Source organism: Hypanus sabinus, chromosome 14 (genome assembly GCF_030144855.1).
Source record: "Hypanus sabinus isolate sHypSab1 chromosome 14, sHypSab1.hap1, whole genome shotgun sequence".
NCBI lineage: Eukaryota > Metazoa > Chordata > Chondrichthyes > Myliobatiformes > Dasyatidae > Hypanus > Hypanus sabinus.
In genome coordinates this window covers 1502821-1524462 of record NC_082719.1, presented here as the reverse complement: position 1 = coordinate 1524462, position 21642 = coordinate 1502821, and the positions used below count along the sequence as shown (strand labels likewise).

Here is a 21642-nt window from a genome sequence, read left to right as displayed (position 1 = left end):
ATCACAAGACCATCACCTCAAGTCCAGTACAGCTTCAACCCCAGTCACATGACAAGGGCTCCACTGTCATGTGTCACGAGTACGTAACAAAGGTTAGTGCAGGAAACTTGTACCTCCAGGCATTTCATAAAAGTAAACACCAAGATGAGAAAGATTCTATCATTTTGTATTTCATAATGTGTAAACTAGTCAATTTAAAAAAATCTTCCCTGGATCTAGATGCAGCTGTTGAAGTTAAATATTACTCTTCCTCAGTTGCTTTGTGATTTCGACACATTTGTGTCAATTTCCTCAATCAAAGCGAATGATGGCATCAAATCTAAAGAAAAAAGTAGTTTGTCATGTCACCTCTTGCTGAAATCATAAGGAAACAGAATCAATTTTAGTTTTAAAATCTTAAGATGACTTATTTAGTGAATACTCAGAAAATCTCCGATTAAAGTGTATTATTTCTTTATCATATGACTGTTGGTTTGTTTTTAATTGCACAATCTACTTAAGGAGCTATGTTTTATGGAGAATGGTGTATGTAAAGTACAACTAGTTTCAATTTTTGCTTTTGCAATTTACTGAAAAAAATCTCATTTATTTTTCTTCCATTTTGTCACCTTTATTATTTTGTTCAAGTGTCACTTGTCCAAAGAAGTCTCAGGCTACCTTACACCGAAGCCCTCCCCGAAGAATTCCTGCACCTGATTCGCTGCCTGCAGAAGATTCTATTCAGGCAAATGCTATAGGTCAGACACTAAATATTTCAAGGTTCAAACTAAATTTATTATTAAAGTGAATTATATGTCACTATATACAACCTTGAGATTCATTTTACTCCAGACATACTCAATAAATCCAATAACCAAGACACTGCCAACAGGGTGGACAACCAGTTCAACAAAAAGACAACAAACTTCGCAAATACAAAAAGAAAGAATACCAGGTTGTGATGCCGCCAGTTAATATATTCCTCACTACACATCTATAAAGATTTGTCAAAATTTTAGATGTCAGTGGCAGTACTGTGTTTTCTTCATAATTGTTGGGCCCAGATCTTCTGAAATAAAAACACCAAAGGACCAATTGAGTTCATACATATATTTAGTACCTAGAATAAATTCGGGTCAACACATACAAAATGCTGGCAAAATTCAGCAGGTCAGACAGCATCTATGAAAGTGAATAAACAGTTGGCATTTTGGGTGAACAAAAAAGGAAGGGGAGGGAAAGGAGGACTAGCTGGAAGGTGACAGGTGAAGCCAGGTGGGAAGGAAAGATAAAGGGTAGGAGAGGAAGGAATCTGAAAGTTGAAGAGACTGAACCATGGTGGGTGATAGGCAGGTGAGGAGAAAGGAGAAAAGCTAAGAGGCCACAGTAGGGAATAGAAGAGGTAAGGGGGAGGGGAAAAAAGGTAACCAGAACGAGAAATTGATGTTCATGCCATCAGTTTGAAGTCTACTGAAATGGAATATGGGGTCCTCCACCCTGAGAGTGGCTCATTGTGTCGAACGAGGAGGCCATGGACTGGCATGTTGGAATGGGAATGGGGATAGGAATCAAAATGGTTGGCCACAGGAGTTTTCTCCTTTTGTCAGATGGAACGAAGGTGTTCAACAAAGCAGTACCTCAATTTATGTAGGATCTCATCAATTGCCTGTACCTGGAAGGAATAGGTGGGCTCTGAATGGATGTAAGGGAGGAGATGAATGGGTAGGTGTCACATTTCTGTCACTTATAGGGAAATGTGCCAGCAGAGAGATTAGTAGGGAGGGAAAAATGGACAAAGGAATCACAGGGGGAGTGGTCCCTGTGGAAAGTGGAGTGTGAGGTGGGAGGAAGGTAAAGGTGTGTTTGGAAGTGGGATCCCATTGATAATGGCGGACGTTGAGTAGAATGATGTATTGGATGTGGAGGCTGATGGGGTGGTAGGTGAAGACAAAAGGAACCTTATCCCTGTTAAGGTGGCAGGAAGATGGGTTGAACACAGATACCCAGGAGATGGGGTGAGAGTAGTATCAATGGTGGAGCAAGGGAAACCCTGTTCTTTGGAGAAAGAGAACTTCATCAATGTTCTGGAAAGAAAAGCCTCATCCTAGGAACAGATGCGGCAGTGAGAATTTTTACAGGAGACGGTGGGAAGAGTTATAGTCAAGATAGTAGTGGCGGTTGGTAGGTTTATAAAATACATTGATAGACATTTTGTCTCCAGAGATGGAGAAAGACGAATAAGGTAGCCGGGGAAAAGGCATGTATTGCTGGAAACCACGCTGCTGCCAATGCTACCCCTTGAGTTTGGAGGAAATGGGAGGAGCCAAATGAGAAATTGTTGAGGGTGAGGACCAGTTCCACTCGACTGAGCAGGGCAGTGATTGAGGGCAACTGGTTGGGCCTTCTGTTGAGATGTCTTGAAATCTTTTGTGGAGGTGTCTGAACGTTGCCACCTCAGAGGTAAGTCCAGCACACAGGAACTTTGCAGATTTGATGGTAAGGTTGAGATTAGTGCGGAGAGAGCAGAGGACAGTATGTTCAGAAACAGTATGGTTCGAGGAGTGCTGAAGTCGAGCCAGTTGATGTCTCACTCCTAATCATATGTACTCCAGTGGAACTCATTAGAAACTCAAGGTTAGAACTACATCTTCTGACATGGTACATTATAGACTTAAGGATTCAATGATTTCAGGTAATCCAGCTCACATTTCTAGCATTCATTCTTTCCTTTATAATAATTAAAGTTAATTGCTTCTGTTTTCACATCCTCCAGGTATGTATTTACCTCTGTCTTTCAGTTAGCACCATCACCACTCATATCATTCAGCTTTTCTTGGTCTCCACCCTCTTTTTCTACTCCTATTATTCTCTATTTCTCCAGTTTCTAGTTAAAGTAAATACATGCAAGGAGAAAATTAAGCCTGTACTGTACTTGATGTGCACGCCACAAGCTGTTTTGTTGGTTTTTACATCACTGGAAGTATTGGATAAAAGGGAAACATGTTCTAAAACGTGCACACAGACACAAGCACAATCTTAAATGTTGCACTATTTCTTATTTTGTGTATTTATGCTGCTAAAATAATTTGTCTAGTTATCTAATAATTTAGAATAGTTTATATAATGACTGAGACCTATCAATAGCATGGTTATAGGTTTAAATCTTTGATGGGAGTTAAGTGAAACTCTCTCACTGCTCCCCCTCTGTGATTTCTGCTGCCCTCTGACTTTTAGACCAGCTGCTCCTCCACTTTTTTATTCTGTCATCTTTCCCTTTACTTTTCAGTCCTGAAGAAGAGTCTCAGCCTGAAATGTTGACTGTAAATTCATTTCCATAGATGCTGCCTGACGTGCTGAGTTCCTCCAGCACTTTGTGTGTGTGTGTTGCTTCACATGTAGAATTTTAGCTTAACTTTTGGATGTCTGAAATATAACATGCATATTGTCCAATTCTTTATGTTTTAGAACATAATATTTGCCAAACTTTTAAAGTGCATTATTGATTCTGAGATTTCCTAACAATGTATCACATTTGTCTTACTTCAACTTAATGAATTTATTAAATCGATTAATATGAAAACAGTGCCCTTCTAAATGTAATCATATTTTTCCACCACTGATCTTCAGAAGATATTTTCTTAATTTCTGACAGTTTTTTGTCTCTTTATGCTGACTTTGATCATCTTCCCAAGATCCTTCATTAGCAAGTTGGCAGCAGGTCTGGTCATGATTCATAATAGTTTGAAGCAGCAACTCGCAGATGTGTGGAAGTTTGCAGGCCCTTGTGTGTTCTATTGTGTCCTCTGGAGAATGCTGAGCCACACACAGTACTTGCCCTAGGTAGTCCAGCTGAACTGGCCACATGAAGTATTTTTCCTTTGTGTACAGAACTAAAAGGAAAAATCCATGTTTTCCAATTGCATCAGCTGTTTGGGTTTTATCCAACTTTTACAGTCCTTGATAATCGAGCATTTATAAATTCTGATTAACTTTCCTTTTGTGCAAAGTACCATCCCGTGAAACATGACCCAAACAGAATTTCTTCAGCTGAAATAAATTTACATATAAATAATTGACACTGAATTGTTGTAGGAATGTATAATGGATATATTGTGCACAAGAGGCCTTTAATATATTGGGAAGGGGTTGATAGATTCAAATTTACGCATTAGTGTTCTAATTATCCTATATAGCACCAGAAAATCTGCAATTATTGATTTAATTGTGGTTTAATTTGGATTTTTAAAGTGCAAATGAGCAAAAGCAAATCAGTAACTGAGCATTGATTCTTTTTTCTCGCTGAGAAGCTTATGCCTTTCTTTGTGCACTAATCAACAGCTCAAGCAATGACACAAATTGCAAACTTTTTAGTTACCCATTTAAATTATTGTGTGACATGTTGTTTAATTTTCACACAGAAATATTTGAGTCTTTCACGTTCTCTTAATTGCTCTTTAAATGTTTTGAGACTGTGGCATGTTAATCAGCTTTATGAGGATAAACAGCTGCATTGTGAAATAGTACTTATTTCTAATTAATGGATGCTTAGAACAAATTGAAGGTGTTTTTAGAAGGGCAAGGGTGTGGTAATTATTGCCAAGAGTTTGTTCAATAGCTTTAAGTGTTATGCAAATGTGATTTGACATAGTTACAGTGAATTCCGGTTAATTGGGATACAACAGGACCAGTACATTTTGGCACAAATAAATGGCTGCCCCAATTAACTGAAGTTTCATGGAAATAGTTCAAAAAGGTATACAGAAGACCATCTGAGTAACAAATTATGTATTTAAATGAAATACAGAACAAATTATAACACTACCAATAGTACCAGAGTACTATAAACCTGTATATTAGTTCTGAATAGTTTGCAATGGAGGAATTCATCCAGTGTATGCAATGAACAAAATCAGCTCAGGCACCGACTGAAGATAATGGACTGACTTCATATACTGCTGTTGACGATTATATCCTCCAAATGTTCATTTTCACTGTAACATTCAAGGTTATGTTAATACCTTCAAATTTTTCATCATTTCCAACTTGTTGAAGTAGTAAGCTCGTTTTATCTTCACTCTTGCCCGTTTTGGACATTGCCAGATGCTCGAAACCACAGTGAGCAGAACAGTTTGGAATTGCTTTATTGCTCATTTCCTGCCAACTATTAGTAGTGACATAAATCACTTTTTTAACACAAACACACACAACTGACGCTATTTAAAAATGTTCACTAAGCACAGTGTCATGTCTGATAGCCGCGCAAGTACATGTGATTGTTGCAGCTTTGAACCTATTTGGCAGCCATTTCTTGCGTCAGTTAAATGACATAGTATCCGAAGTAAACAAAAAAATCCTGGCAGTTTTCTCGATTTGTTTTTGTTTCTTAAGCGTTGTCCCAAATGGGTGACTGCCCAGATTAACTGATCGCCCAGTTATCCAGAATCCACTTTAATTCCAAATCCAGCATTGAAATTAGTTGCAATTCCTTTTTTATAAAGTTGACTTTTTATATATAGTAATTCCTTAATTGACAGTCATACTAGCCTAACTTTTGAACTGTTTGTATTTGATAGGTACTCTTCATCAGAAATTTAGTACATTGCCTTCACCAGAAAGGGAGCTTAGATGTATAAAGCTGAAGAAGGATGTGAAACATGGTTTGGGTACGTTGGCTCAGTGTGTTTGGGTGGTTTATCTATGGTTGAAATAATGTCATTTAGCTACCAAAATAATTTTATTATCAACAATTTTAAAGCAAACGTATATAAAATTATCTGGATAATTTTCTGGACAAACACATAAAAAATTATTAGACAAAATCTTGCATGGTAGTGAATGGAATTAGTTGCTTTGACCAAGTAATAACAAAAGCATAAAAGCTACCTGATTCCAAAGAGTGAATTTAAATTGAGATGCTCAGCCTCATGCAACAGTGTTCTTCTCTTCTGGCGAAAAGGGGAAGAACTGCAGGCATTCTAATAATAAAGCCACTCACCAAATTATTGATTAAAAATAGGTTTTCAGATTATTGGTGGAGCAAAGACAGGAAAACTGGACTTGGGAATCTTTGTCTCTACGATCTTGCCAGGAGGTCCAGCAGAACTTGATCAGCGGTTAAACCCAGGTATTGTATTGCCTCTGCACATGATAAGTAGTGATATCCTCCAACGTGATCATCACAATTCCCTGCTGTGCACATGAGTTGTCAGGCAAGGAGGCTACAGGTTTTGAAAGGGCTGTTCTTGTAGGGATTGCGACTATGGTCTGTCAGTGTTGATATTTCCTAAGCACCAAACTCTAGGATCTGACAGCTCATCATCAGACAGGATGAATCTGTGACTTAAAGCCAATAACACTGGTTTTCTTTCACATATTTTAATGCATTCCTTACCCAACTCCCAAATTTCTTCCAGAAAGAGAGGCAGTGCCTCAGCTGGTTAACTAAACACTGCGGTTTATTGATCTTACCAGCAAGTGGTTGTCTAGGTGCTCCCCTTAGTGTTTTGTCTTGGAATAACACTTAATGTTTATTGCATTTCAATAGGGATTTACCATAGCTTATACCATTAAATTAGTGCTTTAATTAATTCATATCTTAATTTTGAATATTAATTAATATTTTAAACCAATTCTCCAGTTTGTTGAAGAATTTTATAATATTAAAAATGTAGGCAGAGATTAATCATCCAGAGGGTTAATTAATTACCCAAACGGTTAAGATGCATGAGATCCATGTGGTGGCAGATATGATAAAGACACTTAAAAGCATTTTAGGCACATGAATTTGCAGAGAATGGGGGAGGATATAGATAATTGTGTAACTAGAAAGGATTAGTCTAGTTAGGTGTTTAATTAGTTTGCTGTGATTGTTCTTGTAAGTTTCCTATGGTGAGAGAATCTAAGACCAGAGGATACAGCCTCAGAATAGAGGGTTCTCCTTTTAGAATGGAGATGAGGAAGATTTTCTTTAACCAGAGAGTGGTGAATCTGTGGAATTCTTTGCCACAGGCAGCTGTGGAGGCCAAGTCTTTATGTATATTTAAAGCAGAGGTTGATAGATTCTTGATTGGTCAGAACATGAAAGGATATGGAGAAAAGGCAGGAGATTGGGGCTGAGAGGAAAATTGGATCAGCCATGATGAAATGGCAGAGCAGACTCAAAGGGCCAAATGGCCTAATTCTGCTTCTATATCTCATGGTGTTATAATGGCCAGAAGGTTGTGTTCTTATGCTGTACTGTTCTATGTAGAATTAAGAAACCCAGTGTTACAAAATATGAAGCTGAATATTGTCTTAAGAGTTGAGTAAATTCTCAGTGAGTCCAATCACATTAACTATAATTCCAAGTTGAATCTGCAAAATTCATCATGATTTAGGGTCTATGCATGTTTCAAAAATTCTTGTGAAGTAGTAGGTAAGTTTTTACTGTTTCCAGGTGATCGTCTGATATCCGTAAATGGAATCAGTTTAGAAGGTGTTGCACACAATGCAGCAGTGGAAATTTTACAAAATGCTCCTGAAGATGTAACCCTGGTCGTCTCTCAGCCAAAAGAGAAACTTTACAGAAGAACTGGCATTCCTTCAGGTACTTGTTCTAGGGTTTAAAAATAAAAATCTGTTAATCTGAAATATTACAAAGTTATGATTCAGGTCAGACAATGTGGAGCTGGAGGACGTGGCTTATTAACTCATGATGCAACCTATAGTGAATTGTGCATTCAAGCTCAGAGATCCCCCACGTGGAAGTGTGTTGGTTGCAAGTGTAGGCTATTTTGACTCATACCATGGGTTAAAAGTCATTTACCATGAGGGAAATTAGAAATTACCTTTAGTAAGACTAGAAATGACTCATAGATTTGTCATGCAAAGAATGTTGTTTGTTATTTACTATAAAGCATTGAAAGTGAACGTCCAATCACAATGATTGTAAATTCACTCTAAATCTGAATCTTGGTGTTTGAGTCAGATAGCTAAGTGGGATACTTATCATGATATAACTGCTTGCAAAATATCTAGTTGAGCATTAGATAGTTGCATAAGCATAAAAAGTGTGCATAAGCTCAAAACTGAGTTATAGATTTTGGTTGGACACAATGAGGACCTGCATTCTGGATTTGAATTTACAAATATTAATTCAACTAAGAGCATACAGTTAAAATGACTGCATATTAATTATTTAAAAAGTGTAGACTATTGCTTGAAGTAATATGTAATTGTTTTAATCATTTGTTGTCAAGCATCTCCTCCCCTTAAAAAGGGAACAAGGAGCCAGTCCAAGAGTCCTTGTCTTAAAGTGAGACAACAGGATTATGAAGAGGTCTCTTCTTCAGAAGAACTTGATCAATCACAGAGTTACCAGAGAACTCATCCTGTCCGTGGCTCAGTTCCATCTGAAGAAAAACGAAGAGGAAGTACCAACTCCCAGGACTCCCAAACTGAAAGTGCAGGCCTTTCACAAAGCCAGGTGAATGGTCTCCACAGACACCAGACTGCTTCCAAAACGTCACGATGCATAAGGCAGGACTTGATTCAAACTGTGCTAAAAGGCACAGGGCATTTAAGTAGCATTAATACTGAAATGCCTAAAGAAACAGATTGCTCTGATCGGGGTGATTCTGATATGGATGAAGCAACATATTCCAGCAGTCAAGAGCAACAAAGCCCCGAAAAGGTAATGTGCTTCCCCCTCCAACTCTTCCAACCTCCCCACCTAATTTTCACCCATCCACTGCCTCCACTACCATCTTTTCTTTGTACATCTATAGAAAGTTATAAGGTATAAAGCAATAGTTTCCAAATAGCTGAAGTAATGGCAGAAGATTTTTCCTTTCATTTATTCCTTATTCAACTCTTCAGAGTGAATTGTCTGTGTGCTGCTTGTATCATGTTAAAATCATAATTAAATCTTTACATTGTTTGAGAAAGTGCCAGCACCTTGATGAGCGATCAGGAGTTCTGTGTCATGTAAGAAGTCTGTAAAAGAGTCTTATAACAGCAGGATAGAAGCTATCCTTGAGCCTGGTGGTACATGTTCTCAAATTTTTATACCACCTGTCTGATGGAAGGGGGAAGGAGAGGATGACCAGGGTGTGAGGGCTTTGAGTACATTGGGTGCTTCCCCGAGGCTGTGGCAGACAGTTTAGAGTAGGGGTCGGCAACCTTTACCACTGAAAGAGCCATTTGGACCCGTTTCCCACAGAAAAGAAAACACTGGGAGCCACAAAACCTGTTTGACATTTAAAATGAAATAACACTGCATACAACGGGTTTTTTTTTGCCTTTATGCTATGTATAAACAAACTATAATGTGTTGCATTTATGAAATCGATGAACTCCTGCAGAGAAAACAAAATTACATTTCTGCATGCAACAAAAACATTTTGAACTCCGAAAAAAAGACGTTGGGTTGAAGGCTACTTTTAAGTAAAATACTCAATGTCTATTTGAGTCCTTCTTGTATTTATGAAAAACACCGAACTTAAATTGTCCGCCAGCAGCAAACCAAAAATAACGTCAACCAGCTGTCAACCTGAAAAATATAAGGACTAGTTCACTGAACAATGAAAAAATATGAATATACGTAAAATAATAGGCAATTAAAATATTTATCATACTTGGTTAATGGGATTTCTGCTCCTGGACCTCCAAGCACAGCGTCTGCACATCAGGGCTGTATGACATCACCTTCATCTTTACACAGGATCGCAAGCTGTCATCTGTGAGGCGTGTGCGATGTTTGTTTTTAATAAAGTTCATGTTGGAGAACACCTGCTCACATACATATGTGGATCCAAAGATCGACAGGACTCCAAGCGCATACTTTTTAATGTTTACATAAACGTCAGGGATAGCATTCCATGTTTCGAAAACAAGTTTGTCCGGTTTGGGGAGGTTTTCAGTATCACTCCATTTGTGATTCTGAGCAAGAACGGCCTTCTGACGGGCAACATCTTCAAGGTCTGCTGTCAAGCGTCTAAACTTGGACACCCATATGTCTTTGTCGGCTATGTCGGCCAGTTCCATCTCAAGATCAGGTTGACTCACACCTGCCAATGCAGTCGTATTCAGTAGGGATGGATCGGTACTTAGGGGAGTGACCGGGAAGGATAATGTGTTTTTTTCCTCTCTAAACTCACAGAAGCGTTTCCCAAACGATGTTTGCATTGCGATGATTGCAGAATGTAAATACTCCGAATTTATCATGTCGTGTGCTTGTTTGAACTCTTGTCAAATTGGGGAAGTGAGACAATGTGCCTTTCTGTAAATCTCTGGCAAGCACTGTCAACTTGCGCTCGAATGCCAAAACATCCTCCAACATGTGCAGGGCTGTGCATCCTTTCCCCTGAAGAGCTGTGTTCAGCGTGTTCAGGTGCGCTGTCATGTCTACCGTGAAGTGTAGCTTTTCCAGCCACTCTGGCTGTTCCAGCTCAGGAAAGGTGAGTCCTTTGCTGCCCAGGAAAGTTTTCACTTCTTCCAGACACGCGACAAAGCGTTTCAGCACCTCCCCTCTGGACAGCCACCGGACTTTGTTGTGCAGCAGGAGATCAGAATATGCGCTTTCCAGCTCGTCCAGTAACAAATGGAATTGATGGTGATTTAAACTTTTTGCCATTATTTTATTGACAATCTGAATGACAACATCATATACTTCTGTGCATCCCAGAGGAAATGTTTGAGCACACAGTGCCTCTTGGTGCAAGATGCAGTGAAAAGTCAGCAGCTTTCTGTCCAGCGACTTCTGCAGTAAAGCCACAAATCCCTTGTGCGCTCCTGTCATACTTGGTGCCCCATCAGTAGCTACTGACACCAGGTGGGTGGTCTTTATTCCTTTGGCTCTTAAACAATTCAAGACAGCCTCACAGATGTCCTCCCCCCGTGTTTGGTCTTTTAGAGGTATCAACTCAATCATTTCTTCCTGTGGCCCGGCAGAGCTACATACCAGCAGAACAGCGCTATTTGTTCAATATCACCTTTGTCTTTAGACTCGTCACAGGCAATCGAGTAGGCCACAGCTGAATTGATGTCTTTAATTTGCTGTTTTGTGATGTCTTCTGCCATTTTTATGGTTCTGTCTTTGACAGTCTTTGCATAGAGGGGCATATCCCTGATTTTCTGCACAATTGCACTCTTGTTTTTAAAGTCCGTGAATAGATGTTCTGAAATCTTAATGAAAGATTCTTTTATATATTCACCATCTGTAAACTGCTTCCCGTGCCTGACTATTTCCTGAGCGGCAACAAAACTAGCATTATGTAGTTGATTTTCCAGACTTCATCCACTTCTTGAAATGATTTTTGCTCAGATCAACCTTCCGCATCAGTTCCGAAACGGCTTTTTCTCTCTCACCTCCATCCGGATATTTTTGAGCAAAGGCTGCGTGTTTATTCTGGAAATGTCTTGCAACATTTGACTTTTTGTTGTTTGCTAGTTTCTCATTGCATATTAAGCATACCGGTAAACCAGTCTCGTCAACAGTGAAAGTAAATGAATCTGTCCACGTATCATTAAACGTTCTGTTTTCTTCAGTCACTTTTCTTTTTTTAGAATTCTCCATAGTTAGCCTACCTTGGATCGAAAAATTAAAGACATCGTGCACTGGCGGATGTCAGGCATTGGCAGTGGTGACGTATATTAATAGCGACAAAAATCACGTTTTATTTAGATTGTACAAGATCACCATAATCTTCAAATTTAGAATTACATTTCAAAAACTAACAAACTACCATAAAATACATTTTAATTAAATACTCATCATTTATTTTCCAAAGCCACAAGGAGCCGCAGCACAGAGATGAAAGAGCCGCGGGTTGCCGACCCCTGGTTTAGAGCAAGGGAGAGAAGGACATTACTTGCTGATTATATTCATTCATTATTCATACACACTTTCAGAAAGGTCATTAAATTACACTCAAGAGCAGGAGAACAATCAAAATTCAAATCCCATGACTTCATTAGGATCAGACTTAAACATGCTAAGTCAGAAGATGTGGGATTTGATACATCAAAACTCCTTGCCCTTGTTATACCAAGCTGTTTGAATGGACATTTATCACGATCATTATATTGAACCCTTGTGCAGAAATTCCCAATTTTTATAGCAATGCAATTATTGAGTTGATTTGGAATATCTTGAGGGCTTGTTAATTTTCTGCTGCCTCTTGTTTTTCCTGACTATGAAGGTGCAAAATCCATTTGTAATTTTGTTCGTCTAGATTAATTAACTATATGCTGCACGTACGAAGAGTAGAACTTTTCACAGTCTACACAATATGTTGTATGTTCTCTAAACTGTTGAGTTTCTCATCATTGCATTGTAACAGGTTTTTGTAGAAGTCAGTTCATATTGTTTTATAATACCATGTCAAGCTACTTTAAGGAACAGTGTATCAAACCTGAAATTACCTCCTTAAATTAAAGCCAGAATCAGAATGTTTAATATCACTGTCATATATCATGAAATTTGTTCACCATCTTTTAGTGGTAATATAATTTACAAAAAAAACTTGAAATGACCGATTCTTACCTATTATTTTTCTGTACTTTTGTGTTTTGTCTTCATTGGACTAAACTAAATTAATATACTTTGCTGCACTTGAGAATGGAAAAAGTATGTCCATGAAAATAGTATTTTTCTATATCATTCAAAGACAGTAAAGTCTTTTCCTGTCTTTGAATGATAAAAATGAGGGAAAAAGAAGAAAAGTTCAATTGCATATCCCATATTCCTGTTTGAACTAATCTTAACTTTTTCTTACATGAAGGATTCTCCAGTGGCAAAGACCAAAAGAAGAATATTTCCTGATATGAAAAGCAACACCGTGCTAAAACCAGGCGATGTTTTTGAAGTGGAGTTGTCAAAAATAGAGAATAGCTTGGGCATAAGTGTCACGGTACTGTTTGGCAAGGTTTTCAGCTTTCTTTTCCTCGATTTCAGTTCATTTTTAAAACATATAGAACGTAAATTCAATGGAGCTGGTTTTCAGGGATCATAGGCTAATTTATCTGAATGTGTTTGAAATTATCAGTGATATTTTTGCCTTCCCAATCCTGTTGGGAACCAGATTACTCTGGTATCAGTGGACACAGAATTTATAGAATTAGATCTTTAATGCTCATGGCAATGACAGTGTCTGCTACAATATGGATACCTTGTTCTTTTGAGGCTCTTCGTTGGCTGGGATCGACCATGGCTGTTGCATTCCTGCTTGTCTGTCAGGGGTCACCATTCTTTTTTGCACCGCAGACCGGTTTAATATCGACAATATTGTTGCGGATCAGGGGATGGGGGGGGGGGGGGGTTGTTAATCATGACCAGAATATAGGTGATAGGTCAACTATAAGTCACTTATAAGTGGCTAATACACTCCATTTCGTTTCTAAAAGGGTTTATCTAACCAATTTATTATTAAAAACAGTGCATATTTTCCGCATATGAACATATAAAATCATTGCAACACACCGATATCGGTGAATCAGTGGGAGCCCTGGGCTTGTTTCCCTGCAACAAGACGGTCCCATCGAGGGGTGATGGGAGACAGCGATACTCGCAGGGGATTCCTTATGTCCCGTCTATTCCGCAATTTAGTTTTCATTGCATTCATTGCAGAAAACCCTGCTTCACAGAGATACGATGTTGGAAATGGAAGCAACGTTCTCAGTGCTTTTGTGGCTATCTTAGGATATTCAGCCTTGACCTTGATTGAGAATGCCGGCAGAGATGTTATGTCAAACATGCTTTTCAGCCCACCATCATTTGCAAGCTTGTGGAGTTGATCATCATCTCACACTGACATGGATGATTCACCGGGGACATTCACAAATGGGTCACGGACCCATTCCTTTGCACGTCTTGGGTCATTTGCTGTTGGGAAGTAACGCTCGAATTCTGTCAACAGCAAAGAAAGGTGATTGTGCACCAGCAGTGAGAAGGATGGTGCAGCCTCAGTCTCTCCCAAAATCCCAGCTAATGTTGGGAACATGTCAAACAAGCCCCTGTCCTCTTGCCGTCCCCACAGTTCCAGTTTGGCTTTGAAAGCAGACACTTTATCTGCCAACTTGAAAACAGTTGTCATTCTCCCCTGAAGTGACAAATTGAGTTCATTGATCAGGTTGAAGATGTCACACAGGTAAGCAAGTTTTGCTATCCACTCCTCGTCATTGAAGTGTGCTGCCAGTGGTGACTTTTTTCCTGAAAGAAATCCCTGTAGTGGCTCTCTTAACTCAAAAACCCTGGTCAGAGCTCTCCCCCTTGATAACCACCTGACTTCAGTGTGTAAGAGAAGGTGTTTGTGCTCTGCATCCATTTCCTCGCAAAGCTGCTCAAACAGATGTGAGTTAAGGGCTTTTACTTTGATGTGATTGATAACTTCAACAACATCACTCAATACGCTGTTAAGATCAGGTGACTTTTTTCAGCTAGCCAGCGTTTCCCTGTGTATGACACAGTGTGTAGACTGTCATTCAGGAGCAACCTTTTTGATTCAGGTAGTGAAACCAGACAGCCGTCCAGTCATTGCTGCAGCCCCGTCTGTGCATATTCCAACACAGAATGACATGTAGTCATTCAAAGACTTGAATAGTTCTCCCCCAGTTGTGTTAGTTGGCAGCGGCAGTGGACACAACACATCCTCGTGCACATCGTCTTGAAATACATATTGCACATAAACCAGCAGTATTGCCTTGTTGTCGACATCGGTAGACTCATCGACCTGGATAGCATACCATGGTGACTCGCCAAGCCGTTCCAACAGCTGTGCTTCGATGTCCTCCGCTATGTCTTTGATTCTCGGTGAAACTGTGGTAGCTGAAAGAGAAACCTGTGCCATCTTGTTAGCTGCAGCTTCTCCCAACAGTTACGACACATGTCCTTGGCAGCAGGCAGAATCAATTCTTCACCAACAGTGAAAGGCTTCTTAGCCTTAGCAATACGGCTCGCCACTAAGTACGAAGCTCTCAGAGCAGCAGCATTTGTGGAGGTGGTGGCTCTCAGCACTTGCTTCTGTCCCACTTGCTCACGTTTTTTCCGCTCAGAAAAACTCAGCGGGTTTGTCTTTAAGAGCAGGGTGCTTGGAATCAAGGTGCTGAAGCAGTTTTGAGGGCTTCATTGCCTCATGAGACTGCTTGTCTCCACATACCTCACACGGGGGGGCTTGGAGCGTGCAAGTCACCGGTGGCATTAAAGCCATATTTTATGTACGACTTGTCGTATTTTCTGTTGAAGGAAGCTTTTTTTTTGTAATCTCTTCCTCAGCTGTCTCTGCATTATCATCATCGTTAGGCCTTTTATGTCCCCTACCACCTCTTCCAAAGAAAATCACAAGCGGCGTTTGGTTTTTACTCATCAAGTAGTTGTAGGTTAATAACCGACTGATGACCTCGTGTGCATTCAAGTTCAACAGTGGGCGTGACAGGGAATGAGGAAAGGTGCAGCTGACTCATATTGTTTCCTCGCGGCCCGGTAGCCCGTGCTTTGCGGCCCGATGGTAGGAGACCATCGTCTGTGATATGCAAGCCAGGCCAGTGCGATATAGAGAGCAAGCCCATAGAGCAGGCTTCCCCTCTCAACACAGAGGACTGACACTGCTTTGCTCCAGCGGTGGGGTGGCACTGGGGTTGCTAATCAGCACTGAGCTCAATGTAGGACTGCCTTAGGGGCTCCAGCTCCGGAATTTACTCCCAAAGTCTTCTTCACAAGTGTGGCAAGAGCCACAAGGCAGCAGAGGTTTGAGATTCGAGTTTCCCTTTTCCTTGATGAGTTGCCAACTACAGCTGACAACCCCAGTTTTCTTATTAGATTATAAGCAGTCTGAAGACCTTCAGACCTAAAGAATTTGGTTAACACTGTACAGGTGAAAGGGATCAATTACTTTCCTGGTCATCTTTGCCTGATTATTGGATCTCTTAGACGTTTGTATCACCTTGGAGAGCCCTGTGAGTGTGATGAGAAGTGATGAAGCAACAGCATCACTTTTGCCTTTCTTCCTCCCTGTCCATATGAATACTAGACCAGAGGAAACTGCACCTGAAGGGGACTTAAATCCTGGGGATGTAAAATAGATGGAGACCTGGTTACTTCTCTCTTTCCTCCTCCTTTCTACAATTTATATCTAGAAAATAAACCTTTGCAAGGGAGGAAAATCACAGAGATGCAATTTTCTATCAGATAAGGATAATACAACTTGATTGGACAGATAATGGATAACCGACATGGAAAAATACTGGCTTATTTGTGTTACTGCTCAAGGTATGTTAGCTTTTCAGCATCACAATTGCCAACAGAAGCTGAAACAAATTTTCTCCTTGTCTAAAACTTTTTCCTTAATTCATTAGATTTGCCATCATTATAGGTTAAAGTTGCTTAGGTCCTTTTTGCTGGTTCTTTTGCAGCAAATTATTTTGAGTTTGCATTCTGTCTTTAATTGTCACTGCCCAAGAAGACTTGTATGTACTCAAAAAAAAAGTGCTGTGAGAGTCATTTGCAATATGGCTTTTGATTCAGACTGGAAGAAGTGTATATTGAGCGTTGGCTTTGAATGTGCTAGGAAATGCAGTGCAGATATGACAGAGTGTATACTCATAAGTTATTGGAATCCTTTTCCTCTGCAAGATGTTCCAGCCTCAGAGACCAAGTTCAACCAGCAAATTTCTGGCTGCATTTCCTGCTGTGTCCTGTATGGACTCCTGCAGTGGAGCAGGAACTTGCTGAATTCCCCAGCACGTAGACTGGAAAGTTTCTCCACTGATCCTGCACCTGGTTACAACCCCATGGACAGAAATAGACAAAAGGAATCGGGGGGAAAAAATAAGATTAGTTATGTGTTTCATTAGACACATTAAAGTGTTTAATCAATTAATGATTTAGAATGTTAAGTGATTTTACTTTTTTGAAATCTTTAATTGGTAATTTGACACAATTGTCCATTAACCTTACTGAAAGATACTTGAAAGAATTCATAAACTTGTGTTCTGGCTTTGTTGACTACCTTTTCTTTACAATGAACCAGTCTGTACTTCACCCACTGACACCATCATCCTTGGAATGTCCACCTGCTGTGCAAGGCCTTTAGCATATTGGAAATGAACTTGTCAGCAAGTTCAGCCATCCAGATACAAATCATGGGCAGAAAGTCATGCTCAACCAGTTGCCAGCTGTTATAATTATCAAAGCAGTGGGTGTTCATGCACATAGCTTTTAAATAAATAACTAATTTAACAACTTCTTTAAGGTGAATCTATCAAAATAACTATTATTTAAAGTTACTTTTGGAAGTTTATATTTTACTTGTTTACCTAAAGAAATGATAAGGCCTTGTTTCAAAATTACTATTTTTCCTCTCTGTTGGTCTTGATTCCTTTTAATTTCCCTTTCATAAACTTGTATGCCTTGTCCCTAATTCACCTACCATTGGAAAATATCCTTCAGTACTCTCCAGCCTTCTTAAAATCTTTTCCAGTATTTGGGACATTGTTTAGATCTTTCCGTAATGCTTCCCTTTTCAGCAAAATGTTTACTGCTTTAAGACAACTCATTCTGTACGTGAGTTAGTGAACTCTGTTCACTATGTCAGAGGCTCCACATCCTTCCACAACAAGAAATGTATAAATACAATATAACTTGTTTGCTTGTATGCTTGGCAAAGCTATCAGTTCTCTCCCTTACAAATATTTAAAGTCTGTTATGTCTATACACCTCAACGTCCATTCTCTCGTACAATATACATAAGGGAAGTTCCTTTTCTTAACTTTACATATGCAACTTGTTAGTAAATGTATCTGTCATCTTTTGCTTTTTTCCCCACCGGCAATCCTTACCATTTGCTGTGAAAGGATTTCATTAAAAAAACTTCCCTCGATGTGCTTTTTTTAACCAGTTAGTTATTTTTCTTTCTATGCATTTGCATTACTTTAGGGTGGTATAAACACAAGTGTGCGACATGGTGGGATTTATGTAAAAGCCATAATACCAGGAGGAGCAGCTGAGGCTGACGGACGAATTAGGAAAGGTGAGTTATTTATGCACATTTAAAGTTATTCACAAGTTAAATTTTGCAGTATCAAGTGTCTTAAGGAGCAGTACTTCCAAATTATGATAGTCACCAATTTTTGACACTTGTCCAAAATAATGCACTAATGGACAATTTTTGCTCAGATTAGCTTTATCATCATATTATATAGAATAGTAATGATACTGGATCAAGACTTTATGAAGGCAAACAGCTGTTAAATTTGTGTCAGTTTTTCTTTCATCATGCCATGCATACTGCCATTGGCACACAGTAGTAAAATAAAAAACGTAAAAAATTATCCCAGCAGGTAATTTAACTGAGATTACTCCCAAGCAACAGTGTAAATTCCACAATGCATCCTTCCAGTGCATTATCATTGAGGAATTTGAAGTCTTCCGCTTTGCCTTTAACTGACACAAATAATATTAGAATAATTTTGATACAATATCTCTACCATTTTTATCATTGAAATTGGAAATCATGTAACATCCATATTCGTTCGGCAATCAAAACTTGCTGTATGTGGTTTGGAAGTTCACAGCTACATGTTTTTTGCTAAAGTTTTGCTGGCTCATTTTAGGTGACCGTGTTCTTTCTGTGAATAATATCTCTTTGGAGGGTGCAACTCACAAACAAGCTGTCGAAACACTGAGGAGCACAGGACAGGTATGCAGATCATCATTTCAGATACATTCCTAGCATGCAACTGGTTGTGGTAAATATAAAGTGAACCAACTTGAACATCACTTACTGCCCAGGCCACATCACTTCCTTCATAACCTGATACTTTAGAAACAACTTTCATCAAAAATGGCTGTTACCACTTTAGTCAATATTTCTTTAAGATGAAGAGACAGGATGTGTGCAATTTCATGGTAAGTTTACTGATGAAGTATTTCCATGTAAATATGGAAAAATTGCTGTCTGGACACAGTCTGAGGCTGGTGGAAATTGCTGTTGAATGTCACTTGATTCCTTTTAAGGCCTTTTCTTGATGTTGAGTTTCTGTTAATAGCCTCTTGGAAGAGAGGAAAGGGGAAATGTTGACATTTCCTCATGTATTTACTCTGTTATGAATTTGTCGAAAATCATTATGGTGCAAGTTTTAAAAGGATGGTAAATAAATTTATGTAATTAGCTGCTACAACATAATTAGATGCTACAAATTTACCTTAAAATTCTTTGGCACAACTAATATGCCTGTAGTGTTCTCACTCAGCGTGTAAGATAACGCGGAACTAAACACCGAGATAAACTTTTGTCAATGACGACAGGATCCCAGTAAGATTAACCGTTTACTGTTCACTCTTCCACATTGACGTATGGGGAAAACTGTTGATAAAACAATACAAGATTTGTACAGCAGTTGTTTCCTTCTTAATATTACATTTACATCATAAATACTTGCAAGGTAAAACTACAACTACATTACATTAAAGTGCAGCATACAGTCAGAATCTACCTACGTCATTGTCAGCTTTAAATACACTTCAACGCAAACTATCCGCAATTCTTTAACTAACGAAAACATAAACATTATCGACCGTCGTTACTTTTAACAGGATCGGTGTTAACATTTTAATTCAACATATCGATTATCTCATAACTCACAGCGTTGCCTTCACAATGTTCCTGGTGCGTAGAGAGAAAACGTTGCTGCTTGCTTGCGCTTGCGCATGTCTCGACCCCCACCTTCCCATTTCTCCAAACCGGTATTTCCCCACAGGACACGGCGAAACCGGATGTGACGTCATCGCATGCCGCGATATCTTACAGACAACTTTAAACAATCCTAACTTTAACTAGAATGCTAACAAACGAATTACTAAGCGAAAATATTATAAACTAAACAAATGCCATAAAGGCAATACACTCCCCGCTTGACCTTCGTAAGGTCACAATGAACATAATACAAAACTTTAGTCTCTAATCAATCTTTAGGTAGAAGTAGAATGACTTCTGTAACAGGCCTTTGGTATATTTTCACATCACCTTGGTCGGTAGTTTTCAACTCAACCTTCCTGACATGTCCGTCCCTGCTAGGGAATGCAGTGAGACCAGAACCGATTTGCCAGAGCCTGGACCTGTCTCCATTGCTTTGTGTACAAATCCTTATCAGAGAAGTCCCCTGTTGGAGGGGGGGCTTCTGCCTTCTGCGTAAGGAGCATTGATGGCGAGAGTATGAAGGGGTTTTCCGGGTCAGAAGACACGGGTAGGAGTGGTCATGCATTTATAATGGCTGTGACCTCTGCCATTAGTGTGCACAGTACCTCGTGGGTCAATCAGGTGCGTTGCTGCATCTCGGCTTTCCTTTTCAGGGTTTTTTTGCAAGGGCGTGAACCGCTTGACTGCCTGTGCTCTGTTGTTTGGCAAGCACTGGCGTGGTTCTCTGAAAGGTAGTGGGGCGACCCCATTATTTGCTTCATCTCTGAAGACCTTGGTGTCCATTGTTTTTAAGAAAATGGCATCTTGAGCTGATGGAGCAAGTTTATTATCATGCTCAGTTTGAGCGAAGACTGACTGACCCAGCATCTCGTCAGTTACTTTACATTTGTTAAAGCCTTGTCGTGCTTCCTTAATACACGTGACACTTGTGCAGGGTTGGAAAATTGAACGGCGACCACTCTCTAGCACATTGGTCTTGAATGTGCTAACCGTCGGTTTGTGTACATTGCTAGGGCACACCTCTCCTATCACCACCCAGCCTAGATCCAGGCGTTGTGCAAAGGGGGCATCATGTGGTCCATTGACCTGCTGCCTAACCTTGTGCACCCGGATAACATCTCTTCCTAATAGCAGGAGTATTTCTGCTGTTGGATCCAGTTCTGGGATGTGTTTGGCGATGTGGCGGAGATGTGGCTGGTGTAGCACCGCACTTGGCGTCGGGATCTCAGTGCGGTTATTCAAGATTTCATTGCACTCTAAGAGCGGAGGGAGACAGATGACGACTTTACCATCCAGGGACTCGAGCTGGAAGCCTTCTGCCTTCCTTCCATGAGTGTCCGCGTTGCCTGAGCAAGTTCTAAGGTAGTATGGGAACTGCTCACTCTCAATGTTGAACAACTTAAAGAACTCTGGACTGACTAGTGAGCGATTGCTCTGATCATCCAGAATCACATAGGCTTTGATGGCCTTGTCTTTGGCTCCCCTAGGGTACACCTTAGTGAGACAGATCTTTGAACAAGAACGGCTTGACTGAGCTTGACCGCAAACTTCTGTACAGCTCGAGTTGACAACGGTTGTCCTGGAGTGAGCCTCTCCCTCCCCGCCGTCCTGTTGTGGGGGTGAAGGAGCATTGTTGGTTTGCGGTAATGGGCCGGGATGCATGGCCCCATCGTGATTAGTGCTATTACATTCCGGGCACTTCACGGCGATCGTACACTCTCTAGCAAGGTGAGAGGTTGAGGAACAGCATTTAAAACATATTCTTTTTTCCTTGAGAAGGGCTAACCTCTCTTCAAGGGGTTTTTCCCTAAATGTTCTGCATTTTTTGAGGGGGTGGGGTTTGTTATGCAAAGGGCAATTCTTGCTAGGGTCATTGTTAGTTGTAAAGACTTCGGCCTTGAGCACTGAGATGGGTTTATTAATGTTGAAATTATTCGAAGAGGATATATCTGGCTTGGTGTAAACTGTACTGCTTCCTTGACCCATGAGGCTA

General features: G+C 39.9%; 1 protein-coding gene across 4 annotated transcripts in view; it reads left to right on the top strand.

The window, feature by feature from the left end:
• ptpn13 (protein tyrosine phosphatase non-receptor type 13) overlaps positions 1-21642 on the top strand; it is a 303931-nt gene that overhangs the window by 177309 nt on the left and 104980 nt on the right. For 2 of the 4 annotated variants that reach the window (XM_059988681.1, XM_059988684.1), the window contains 8 exons: positions 628-737; positions 5553-5642; positions 5996-6103; positions 7415-7564; positions 8217-8650; positions 12741-12884; positions 17888-17981; positions 18565-18650. In XM_059988681.1, coding sequence (XP_059844664.1) covers positions 628-737; positions 5553-5642; positions 5996-6103; positions 7415-7564; positions 8217-8650; positions 12741-12884; positions 17888-17981; positions 18565-18650 — 1216 coding nt within the window. The remainder of the gene's footprint in view (positions 1-627; positions 738-5552; positions 5643-5995; positions 6104-7414; positions 7565-8216; positions 8651-12740; positions 12885-17887; positions 17982-18564; positions 18651-21642) is intronic. The other 2 variants (XM_059988682.1, XM_059988683.1) reach the window with 2 other exon arrangements.